At 35.9% G+C, this 12549-nt stretch overlaps 1 protein-coding gene and 1 pseudogene across 10 annotated transcripts in view; both read right to left on the reverse strand.

The window, feature by feature from the left end:
* DLG1 (discs large MAGUK scaffold protein 1) overlaps nt 1-12549 on the reverse strand; it is a 272972-nt gene that overhangs the window by 142527 nt on the left and 117896 nt on the right. For 2 of the 10 annotated variants that reach the window (XM_042955813.1, XM_042955812.1), the window contains exon 1: nt 2762-3812. The exons of the other annotated variants lie outside the window; for them this stretch is intronic. In XM_042955813.1, coding sequence (XP_042811747.1) covers nt 2762-2995 — 234 coding nt within the window. In that variant the 5' untranslated portion in view covers nt 2996-3812. Of the gene's footprint in view, nt 1-2761; nt 3813-12549 lie in introns of those variants that run through there. 10 annotated transcript variants of the gene reach the window in all.
* LOC122230358 lies at nt 4847-5558 on the reverse strand (annotated as a pseudogene).

Genomic DNA, 12549 nt, shown 5'->3' on the forward strand with positions numbered 1-12549 from the left:
AAAATAAAAATAGGTACCCAGGAGGTTTTGGATTAGGTGCTGTATTCTGGAAGGCCACAAACTAAAAAGGTTCTCGGTAACTGAAATGGAAAATAATTCCATAAACATTCATGGAGCACCAAATATATGCCATGCCCTATCCTAGAAGCTGGGGGTCTTGCCAAAGTTTATAACCACTTAGCTTCCTTATCATTTAAAAAGACATTAATGACTTCATACTAAGTTCCAGATATTACAGTAGAACCTGGCATATAATCTGAGTTATTAACGTGAGTATTTCCATCACACAAGCAATTTAAATGAATTTTTAAAGTAAATAAATTTTCTTTTTATTTATAGAGGATATTTGGGGGGATATTAAATCAGAGTAATGACTTTCAAATTAATAAAACTTCATTTAATAGCAACTCTCCAAACTGCTAAAAGTATCATGCTGCATAGTTATAAGGAATTAGATTCAAAGTTAATCTTGCTATCAAATCTTAGAAAAAATATTTCTAACAACAGTGAAACAGGAGACCTGGTAATCAGTGCTATTATTTATCAGTTGCAGAACAAAACACTATCATGTACTATCTTCAAAGATGTAGCATATGCTCAATATATTATGAAATTTCATTAATCTACTTTGCTTATAACAATATGTAAATCCTTCTGGTGCTACAAAATAAAACTGCAAGCCATGGGTCAGTAGATGAAACAGAAAAATGTATTCTAGCATCAACCAAGACCAAAATATGTCTAACGTTCTATCTCAGTCCTATTGTATTTTATCCAGTAAAATGAATTCCAGTGAGTTATAAGAAAAGACTTGGATACACAAAACACCTAACTCATCAGTTAGAAAAACCCATAGAATGAAAAATGATATGATGGCATGCTAGAGCAGGAGAAATAAAAGCTAAAACCTCTGACCTCATGTCTACATTTCTAGAGATGAAATACAAAGATAACGAAAAAGTAACAAAAAGAGATGTGAAAGACATAAAAACTAAGTCATGTATCAGTATACACAAATGACCTGAAACAAATGGGAGAAAAATAAAATTTTAAATGGCTTTGTAGGATTAATTGCAAATAGTGTTTTTATTGAAAACTATTGTACTTATTTCTATTTTAGTGCAATAGCAACTTTTTCTCCAACTCCTAAGTAACTGTAATATAATTCTGTGGTTTCAATAGTTTTATATGTGAACTATTTTGCTTGTCTTTTCATTTGTATGCCCCTAATAAGATGAATTATGTATCCGTAGTAGCATGTATGTGTATGTATACATATACAGTACTGTTTATTTATATAAACTACATGTAAGTTTTAAGTCTATCTTTTTTTACTGACAATGGAAAAAATATTCATTTAAGATTAATCTATAATGAATAACAACACCAAGCCTTAGTCTTTGCATCTCTTTTTGGTATGTGCAACTGTAGTAAAAATCAAGTTAGTTAAATTCTTTGGGCAGTAGTCAACCTAAGAGTTAAATCATATTGTTGCCTCTGAAGAAGTTTTGATTATAACTAATATCAGTACCTACATAAAAACAATTATGACTCCCTAATCCAGTAATTCCATTTCTTTCACACATGTAAGCAAAATAAGTACAATTTATCATGTAAGAATATGAAATTATTTTAAAATTAAAACTACTGAAAGACAATTCAAGTAATCAAAAGCAACAAAGAAGCTGTTGACAGTTTATATTTATTGTGCTGCTTCTAATAAAAAAAGAGATGGCTTTAAAGAAATGTATTTTAAAAAAGCACTGGGATATGTGTATGAATTTTATTAAGTATTACTGATGTCAAATGACAAAAGCATTCTCCTTATTTTTATATGACTATTTCTTATCTTTTCATTTTTACTAAAGTTGAATGAGTATCTATTAAAATATTTTAAAATATGAATAGCTCTCAACCTCCTTTAATGCCAAATAAATATTTCACCTAAATTATTATTAATTTTCTATTTTCCCACTATTTTCAAAACTCATTTCCTCAAAAAGATTTGGTTTTATGTGTTGTTTTTTTTTTTTTTTTAATTTGGAAGATTTTTAGTGCTTGGTCATCTCTTTAAAAATTGTCAATTGACTATTTGAAAAAATATTCCTACAATTGTGTAATTTCACAAGTTTAATGCTTTTAAATTAACCCTAGATAATGTATATTTATATAATGTATATTATAGAATGTATATTTATACAAATACATATTTAATTCATTAAGTTATTTGAATAAACCATAATTTAATATAACTTTTTAAGATATAAGTATATATAGCAATAGCCAACTACTCCATTTATTCTCAAAACACTAGAAAATAAAAATATTTCAAATTATCTTCTGTTTCTGTACCATAACAATCTCCCCAGCTTATCTTATGACATACAAAAGCTAAACAAACGGGTATTTTCTTTGGTTAGACATCATAGTTTACAGGATTTAAGTCTAAAAATAAGGAGACAAGCATTATTAATTTACATTTTAATTTATGTATCAATGGTTTGTATTTTTAGAGAAGTCCCTCAACAGAATCAGAGACTGTTTTGTTTGGTATTACATAAGAGCAAAAGAGAACATATTTTTTGTTTCCTCTTTCATGCTAAAGACCTACATAGATGGACTGAAAACATACATTTCTGCGTATCCAAGGTTTCAGTGCAGAAGACTATATTTTTAATAACAAGAAATTTATACTAACACATTTGCAAAGTAAACGTAAATCGAAATATACTGAAAATAATTTCAACAAGTGGTATGTTACCTGGGTGGAGCTGGTGGCTACCGAGATGCAGTCAATAAAGCTGTGTCTTCGAGTGAAAAATGCAACTATCTGCTGCCAGCGTGAAGGTTCTGGCTCTGCTTGCAGTTCATCTGATGAACCCTTTTTTGCCCAGTGTTTCTGCTTTGGGCCTACTGAGCCATGGCTAGAGCTAGTATTGCCTCCTCGACTGGCGCGAGAGTATAGAAGTGTGTTGTTCCCGAAAATGTAATTCATCTCTGCAGCCCTGCAGGTGGTTGCCAAGCAGTCTTACTTCTCTACCAGCTGCTGAGTGGTGAATGATCGGTAAAAACTGCAGCTAGAATTACAGCAGCATCACTTGGAGATCAGGGAAAATAAAAACCTTGAGAAATGATGCTCATTTTCTCTGTAATTTCTTCCCATGAAAGAGCTTGTATCTTTCCTCTGTACCTGTTAGTTGTATGATGGCTGAGTTTATATTTGCAGACAAAAAAGACGGCATAAGGTTGATGTCTTTCTCATGATTATTTTTTCACCAGCGTCTGCAGGAACCAAAAGCTGTTCTTTTGTTAGCTGATAACTAGACGGAATGAAATCCAGGAAGTGAGGTCAATTAGCAGGTAAAGAAGGATGTTATAAACACTGGACTACCAAGACCCTTTGGGGCTGCCTGATTTAATGCACAGGGTGGAGAAACCCTGGATTAGCAAGTTTCAATCTCAGTCTGTAGTAAAATCCAATGGCATCTTCACTGCTCAAATTGTAAGTATGAACTGAATTTAAAATACAAAAGGATTCTCTTGCCAACAGTTCTGATTGTTTAAATAATTTTACTAAAGGAGACTCTGTCATTCACATAAATTTCCACATCAGGAAGGAGCTCACCTTAATTAGATTCTAAGTTTTTTAAAGGTACTGTCTACATTCAACTCTAAGCATCTAATAATGATAGAGAAAACTCCATTTGTAATGTGGCATGATTATTTTATGTAATGTATTGGCTCTTAATGCTTTGATAATTGAGTCTGGAGATAGAACCAAATTAATTAGCAAAATAAATATGTGGCTTCTGGAATTTTTGTGTTAAAAAATAAACTGTTAAATGATTAGCCTAACCTCGCTTATGTATCATAAACACTGATTAAAAAGTTATGAATTTTTAAAAATGCAAAAAAACTAAAAGTAAATTTTTTGTTTTATAACCAGTGAAGCATGTTTTATCCAACACTACATAAATAATACTCTGGTTCACTAAATAACATTGTCTGATTCCTAAGTAGTCATTTTCCTTTTTTCTAAAAAATTTTTAGGGTGGAATGGGGGGGGGGGGAAGAGACAGACAGACAGACAGACAGGGAGGGAGGAAGGGAGAATATCTTAAGCAGGCTCCATGCTAAGCATGGAGACTAACGCTAAGGTTAGATCCCACGAGCCTGGGATCACAGCCTGAACTGAAAATCAAGAGTGGCTTAACTGACTGAGCTACCCAGGTGCCCCTAAATAGTCATTTTCTAACATCTAATACTAGGTCTCTTTCTTTCTTTTTTTAATTTCTTTTAATGCTTATTTATCTTTGACAGAGACAGACAGAGCATGAGCAGGGGAGGGGCAGAGAGAGAGGGAGACACAGAATCTGAAGCAGGCTCTGAGCTGTCAGCACGGAGCCCGACGCGGGGCTTGAACTCACACACAGTGAGATCATGACCTGAGCCAAAGTCGGACACTCAACAGACTGAGCCACCCAGGCGCCGCCCCACCAGGTCTCTTTCTCAACAGAGTAGTCCACCTCAGAATCAACTAGGATGCTGGTTAAAAATGCCGACTGGTATCCCCTCCCCACCAGAATTTTTTGGGGTAAGAGGGATATGGAAATTTTCATTTTAAAAAAGCCCCCTAAGTGACTTTTTTTTTTAAATCAATCCTGTGTCTTTTTTTTTTTTTTAAACGTTTATTTATTTTTGAGACAGAGAGAGACAGAGCATGAACAGGGGAGGGGCAGAGAGAGAGGGAGACACAGAATCTGAAACAGGCTCCAGGCTCTGAGCGGTCAGCACAGAGCCCGACGCGGGGCTCAAACTCACAGACCGTGAGATCATGACCTGAGCCGAAGTCGGATGCTTAACCGACCGAGCCACCCAGGCGCCCCCCTGTGTCTTTATTAATGGGAGTTAGAAAGAGACTATACTCAGCAACCAAGGGGTGAAGTAATGGGCAGAAAGGTGGGGTGGGCTCAGGCTCTGGAGATTCAAGGGCAAAGTGATGGCCTAGGAGGGGCCAAGGAGACCAACCAGTTCTTGGCAGCAGCTGAAGAGATACCCAAGGGTGAGCTTTCAGGCACTGGGGCAATCAGCTGGTTCTGCAGGGGGTGCAGGGTAAATTGGCATGGCCTGGAATTTCCCTGAGGCCACCCTGCCTGGTCTACCTAGATCATCCACTGGTCCTGATCCTGTTCATTGCCTTCTATGTCCACCTCACTGACCTCTCCATCATCATGGTGACTCATCTCATCCATGTCCTGCATGTCCTCATCAACCTCTGAGTCCTCTTCACTACCCTCCTCATCTTCATCCTCCTCTTCCTCGTCGTCATAGTGCTCTGAGGCCGGCTTGCTGATAGGTACCAGATTGTCTTTCTCTGCAATGCTCTGGAGCCAGGCCTGATGCTGTTGTTCTTGCTGCTGCAGCTCTGTCTCCTCCAGGCAGGGTCAACCCAGATTAAACCACAGTGTCTCAGTCACACAGGGGAAGAGTGAGGGAGTGAGGAAAACAAGGTGGATATAGCTCCTAGACTGAGGTAAAGGGCCAGGTGAATCCAGCTTTCAGATGTATTTGGTTTTAGTTATTCGGTTAGTTTGATTAGGTGATGGGATGGAGTAGAAGGTAGCAGGGAAATAGCTCTTCCTTGTGGGAATCAGACAGACCTGGGTTTGAATCTTGGCTCCACCACTTACTAGCTGTTTGACCTCGGCCAAGTGACTTAACCTCTCTGAGCTTCAGTTTCCTCATGTCTAGTTTTAATTTTGCCCTAATTCATTTGACCAATCCTGGGCCAGCCGCTGTACTTCTGTGAACCTCAGCTTCCCGGCCTGTGTCACTGACACAACACCCATTCTTACAACCAGTAAATATGAGGCAAGAGACCGAGGCTCCAAAAGCCCCCTAAGTGACTTTTAAGCAACCTGAAGTTTGAGAACCACAGGTTCCTAAGTCTGTCCTTCTAACACTGCTATATTAGTATGTAATATGTGGTCATTTAAAAACAATAGATGAATAAAAGTACTGCTTGATAATATACTAATGATAGAGTAATTTAATTTTTAGGTTGCTATAAACTCATCACAAGTCCTAACCTCAGCCATACACTTTTTCAGATGTGGACTGACAAAATCTTGCTTACTGTGTGCTTACCAGCACCAACTAAATGAAGCCTAATGGAAAGTAGTATTGGCAAACTATAACCTCCAGATCCATTGCAAACCCTAATTCAGCAAGCAAAGATACTAATACTCTACAATTCCATCTCCAAAAATACAGATACATGCCCAATAAGGGTTGAGACTCATGTGGGACTTTTGAGACTTAAGATGCTTTGTGATAGAGATTATAGCACAAAGTCTGGTCTTCTTCCCAAGGACTCTGCAGATAGTAGCTGGCAATTTTGTGGCCCTAGACAGAATGGTTCTAACCATTTGGGGGTAGGGGAAGAGAGGAAAACACTAAGAGTAAACAGAGAACTAAGTGTAGGAAAAAAGTAAAACTTCCTTAAGAAAAAAACCAGAAAAATAACAAAAAAATAGTAGTAATATTGACCAGGTACTTAATAAACAACTAGTTAGTATGATTTCAACGAATGCTCCAGTAATTGGTTTGGCCCTAAATTATGTGCCATGATGATCCAGGTCTGATAAAAACCTGAGATGGGGAGGGAAGCACTAGAATTGATGTAGATTCTGTTATTCTGGATTGGCATGGATAAGGATTTTAAGTTTATTTATTTATTTTGAGAGAGAGAGAAAACACGTGCACTCACGCAAGAACAGGGGAGAGGTGGTAAGAGAGGGAGAGAGAGAGAGAGAGAGGGAGAGAGAGAGAGAGAGAGAGAGAGAGAGAGAGAGAGAGAGAATCCCAAGCAGGCTCTGCACTGTCAGCACAAAGCCCGATGAGTGGCTTGAACTCATGAAACATGAAATCATGACCTGAGGCGAAATCAAGAGTTGGACGCTTAACTGACTGAGCCACCCAGGCACCGCTGGATAGGATTTTGTACACAAATGCTTAATGCAAATTTCCTACTTACAGTGCAAACAATTATAATACAAACAATGAACAGTAAGCCATTTATGTACATAGAATTCCTATCCTAGGGAGCCAAACAGCTCAAAAATAATCTAAAGGTGATAGGTCACACATTCCATCTCATATATCCTTTAAGTACTGGGAAAAGTACTTTTCAATGCATGGATTTTCAAATCCATTGATATTAACAAAGCAACTATGAGATTTGGAAGGGCTTCTTTATGAAACTGACCTGTTATCTAAGCTACAAAAATCTAGGATCATCTCATCCATTGCCCAGTAGTCAATACATGCATACAAAACCTATGTGTACCTAAATCACAACTGATTTCATAGGATTTGATTGGGAGATCAAAGGTGACCAATTCCTCACTGATTTCTGCTTTAGAATAGCCCTACTCATATAGCAGAGTTGAAAATAAACTCTATTCCATTAAAACAAAATTTAAGCAATCATTAGGGAACCTGGAAAGTCTATTTAAAATAATGAATTAAAAAAATACACAATGTCAAAATCACTGAATAACTATTAACATTTAAATATGATTTTAACATTCTTTTTTCTGTAGTTTACTTTTAGTCAAAAAATGATGATAATATTAACTATAATAGAACTCTAAACAATAAATCTTAAGTAAACTGAATATATCCACTTAGCGGATTATTACATAACCTAAAATATGATTTTGAAAAACTTATGACTGTGAGAAATTTATTTCATAACATGAAATGAAAGTAAGGACCATTCAGAAATATATACTGAATAAGTAGGCCCTCAATTTGCTCACCATTCCAAGTTCAAAAAATAAACTCACAAGTCTTCAGGTATAGTAACAAAAGCAAGGATTAAATAATCTCAGTAAAAAATGTAAGAGGTTGAGAGGAAAAACAATATTAAAACTCTAAAATACTAAATAAATAAATAAATTACTAAGTAACTGCAAAGCTAATATACTGTAAATGCTACGTAATAGGTATTTTCCTTACACTTTTATCTTTATGATCTGGCCTATTAAATTTCAAAATGTACAACTGTACTAAGAGAAGACTTTAAATAATTTTTTAAACAGAACAAAAAACACACAGTTCACCTACTTCTCCCATTTCCCTGTGTCTTATAACCACCAATCTTTTGTCCATATTATAACAGAGATCACTGGTTTTTGTCTTTCTCTGACTTATTAGCATAGTGCCCTCAAAGTCAAACCATGTTGTCACAAAAGGCAAAATTTCATTCTCTTTGACCACATGTACCATGTTTTCTTCAACCACTCTTCCACTGATGGATACTTAGGTTGTTTCCATATCTTGGCTACTATAAATAATGCTGCAATGAACATGGGGGTGCATGTATCTTTTTGAATTAGTGTTTTCATTTTCTTCAAATAAATACACAGAAGCAGATCTGCTGAATCATATGGTAGTTTTATTTTTAATTTTCTGATGAACTTCCATACTATTTTCTATAATGGTTTTACCAATTTGCATTCCCACCAACAGTACATGAGGGTTTCTTGCCAACACTTATTATTTCTTGTCCTTTTGTTAACAGTCATTCTAAAAGGTGTGAGGTAATATCTCACTCTGGTTTTGACTTGCATTTCCCTGATGATTAATGATGTTGGGTATCTATGTTTTCATGTACCTGTGGGTTATCCAAGGTCTTCTTCGGAAAAAATGAATATTCAGATCTTCTGGCATTTTTTAATCAGTTTTTTTTTTTGTTTTTTTTTTTTTTTTTTTGCTATTGAGTTGTAGGAGTTCCTTACGTATTTTGGATATGGCTCCTTATCCATTAATTATCCATGATTTGCCATTATTTTCTCCCATTCAGTAGTATGCCTTTTCATCTTGGTGGCATGGCTTCCTTTGCTGAGCAGAAAGCTTTTTAGCTTGATATAATCCCATTTAGTTTATTTTTGCTTTTGTTTCTTTTGCTTATGGTGTCATTTTCAAAAAATCATCACTGAGACCTATGTCAAGGAGATTACTGCCTATGTTTTCTTCTAGGACAAGACTAAGCTGAGAAGACTGATGACACAGATGGATTATTTGCTTAGAAAAACTCTGATCATATACCAATACCTTCTGTCTGAGCACCATCTTGTGGTCAAACTGTATGCAAACCATAAGCTTACCTTAATACATCAGGGCCATCCAAAAAAGAGAAGATAAAATTCAACAACATTTTAATATATTCCAGAGATGTGAAAACAAAACTCATTTCAAAAGGTATGCATAATATACTCAAAATGGGAAAGATTCTATTCCTGTACTAGTTTAATAGGCATATATTTGCTTATGACTATCTTTTCTGTTACCCTCACTTCTCACATTGGAAAAACTACCAACTACTGCTAGTGATTTCATTTGATACTGTTCTCAGTACTACTGGATGAAATGTATCCAGGCTAGGAGATATACTTATTTAAAATAATTACCTGCTAACACACTGTTCTATCTTCAATTTCAAGTCCTGCTTAACTATGTTTACTTTTGCACATATTGATTTGAACATAAGTTTCCTCGTCATTGACAACAAAGCCAAATATAATTCCCTCAGTGATCAGTGCAACATCCCATACCAAGCTGCCTCCATGTACCTACTGCCCTCCTTGTCACTTCATCCTGACTTAAATATATTTTGAAACAGGCTGGACTTTTATTTATTCAATTTACTGTTTACCATTTTTCCTAATTCTCAGCTCATTTTCTGTTTTAGGAATCTTGACACTGTTCTTATTATGATATACTATTATATTTATAACTGTTTAAAATGTAAGCTTTTTAAAAAGATTCTTATACACCACAAAAATTTATCCACTATGTCTTTTTCTTCCATTTTCACCATTATACTGACAATTTCTTCCTTCAAACTGCCCAGGACTGGCAAGAAAGTTTCCCTTTCAGAGTCTTAAATCATAATTACCTTCAGGTTAAATAAGGCCTGAATAAAGTAACTTTCAATCACTATCTTATTTCATTCATTATTTCAGTAATAAGAATCAGCACCAGCACTGCAAGAACCTAATAGATTATTTCATAGCACATGTTATGGTGGCAAACCCCTCATAAGGCCACTCATCAGCTCTGGATTGAGGCCCTTCACACCTTACACTCATTTCCGAATAAGTTCCCTAAGCTACAGTATCATGAACCTTCCTGTATTTTTACCCTGATTATCACCCTGCTACTGTACTTATTTTCCCCAGTAACTGCCTTCTCCTCTGAATTGGCATCTTGTGCACACCCTTCAACACTTTATCCAAAGTCAACTTTCTTTTTTCAGACACCTCCAAACATTTAATTTTTCTCTTTATTTTCTCATGTTATATATTGTTATATCTCTCCATAAAAAATACTAATCACTGAAATCTAACAGTTACTAACATAGATGTTTAATAAATGTTAAATGTGTATTATTTAATAATCAAAACTAATATTCTAGCAGGTGATATTTTTCCAAAATCATATAATCAACTTTATTTAAAAGTTTTCAAAAATTTACACAACAATGAGAAAGTTCACTTCTGCTAGTCCTCTACTAGCTATAGGTGCACTCAATCTTACATTTAGTTTAGCAATGCCCAGGGTCAACTGTGAGGGCTTTCCACGTATTCTTTAATGTTCATCAGTTTGTTTATATTTAACTTTTAAAAAGGGGGTGGGACGCTCACTGCCCATGCCTCTATCAGAATCTGCATATATACAGAAGTAACTACCAAAACACTTACCAAGACTGAGGAGTTGAGTGTGTGCAAACTGGCTTTGCATAGTTTATAACAATCAGAATGACCAGATATTCAAAATATCAGAAACAAAGAATTATACCTACCTGGGAGAATTTTTTGACTAAAGTAATAGGTTATATTAATTCAGGCAACAGAAACTAGGCATAGACTGACAAGAACAGCATATAAAGCAGGACACAGTGCTTCCAATTCAAGTGTTCTAAAGTTATGTTATTCAGAATGAGGATAGAAGAGATTTCTTGACTTGAGATTTTTGTAAGTTAAAAATGTGTATTAAGGGGCGCCTGGGTGGCTCAGTCGGTTGGGCGTCCGACTTTGGCTCAGGTCACGATCTCGCGGTATGTGAGTTCGAGCCCCGCGTCCGGCTCTGTGCTGACTGCTCAGAGCCTGGAGCCTGTTTCAGATTCTGTGTCTCTCTCTCTCTCTGACCCTCCCCCGTTCATGCTCTGTCTCTCCCTGTCTCAAAAATAAATAAACGTTAAAAAAAAAAATTTTTAAAAAATGTGTATTAAAATTTCTAGGATAACCATTAAAGGAAGAGAAACAGATGGAAATTGGACATGAGAAAATATAACCTAATGTAAGATATGAAAGGAATAAATGTCTCCTATTGAGATAGAGAAGCTGAAGGAACTACATTTTAGAAAGGTTCCATTTCTGCTGTTTTTCTACTGGAGCCCCCATTTACTCGTGTTCGATATTTTGCACCTGAGTAAAAACCAGAGACACTAAGTTCCCACTCCAAGGAGGAAACAAGAAAGTTCACCATTCTCTGGGTTTTGTCCTAGGCCCCCCCAAACACCTGATAACACCTAAGAAGAGTCAGATCCCAAACACGTTCCGGGATGTTAGCTTTTAAAAAGCCTTGGCTGACACTAGCTAGCATAAATACCCTCTACCTTTCATGATTTATAAAACAAAACCTATTACTCACCTGACATTTGCCTCTGATTAGACCCTCCGCTGGATTCCTGAAGGAACACATATCCTGGACCCCTTTACAATATAAACCCCAGGCCCCAAGCAACAAAGACACTCATTCTCCTTTCCTTTCGGAGTCTCACAGACATTCCATCTACTATTCTTTACCTGTCACTTATGCTACTCAGTAAACTCTGCTTTCACTTTCTCCAGCTCCTGTTTGATTTTTATCCTGCACAAAGCCAAGTACCCTTTTGGCTGGTCCTGCAGGAACCCCCTTCTGGATTTTTGGACCACCCTGACTGTATCAGTATGTTTAAAAATTAAGCAACATACCTCTAAATAATTCATGGGGCAAAAATAAGTAAGTAAATAAATAAATAAATAAAGGAAATGTTAGAATAATAAAAAAAATTTACATGTTAAAACTTGTGGGATACAGCTAAAGTGATATTTAAGGGAAATTTTACAAACTCAAATACTGATACTATTAACAATAAGCAACCAACTTAAGAAACTAGGGAGAAAAAAACCCAAAGAAAGTAGAAGAGAAAAAAATAATCATGGTAAGAGGAGAAAGGGGAAAAGATAAAAGGAGAATTGTCTATGTCACTAATAGCCAACCGATTTTTTCTTCTTTGTATCTCTCATTTAGTCTCCCAAGGGAAGATCAGACTGCTCCTTACCAAACAAAATCTGTAATTTATATGCAGGCTATCCACACATTTATATTTATAGATGTACATGAACGTGTGTATTATGTAGGTATATGTGTGTATGAAAACAAGGAGGGTGGGGATAGCAGCACATGGGGGAAGAATACAAGATTTAAAAAGATTTT

The sequence above is a fragment of the Panthera leo genome, chromosome C2 (genome assembly GCF_018350215.1).
Source record: "Panthera leo isolate Ple1 chromosome C2, P.leo_Ple1_pat1.1, whole genome shotgun sequence".
NCBI lineage: Eukaryota > Metazoa > Chordata > Mammalia > Carnivora > Felidae > Panthera > Panthera leo.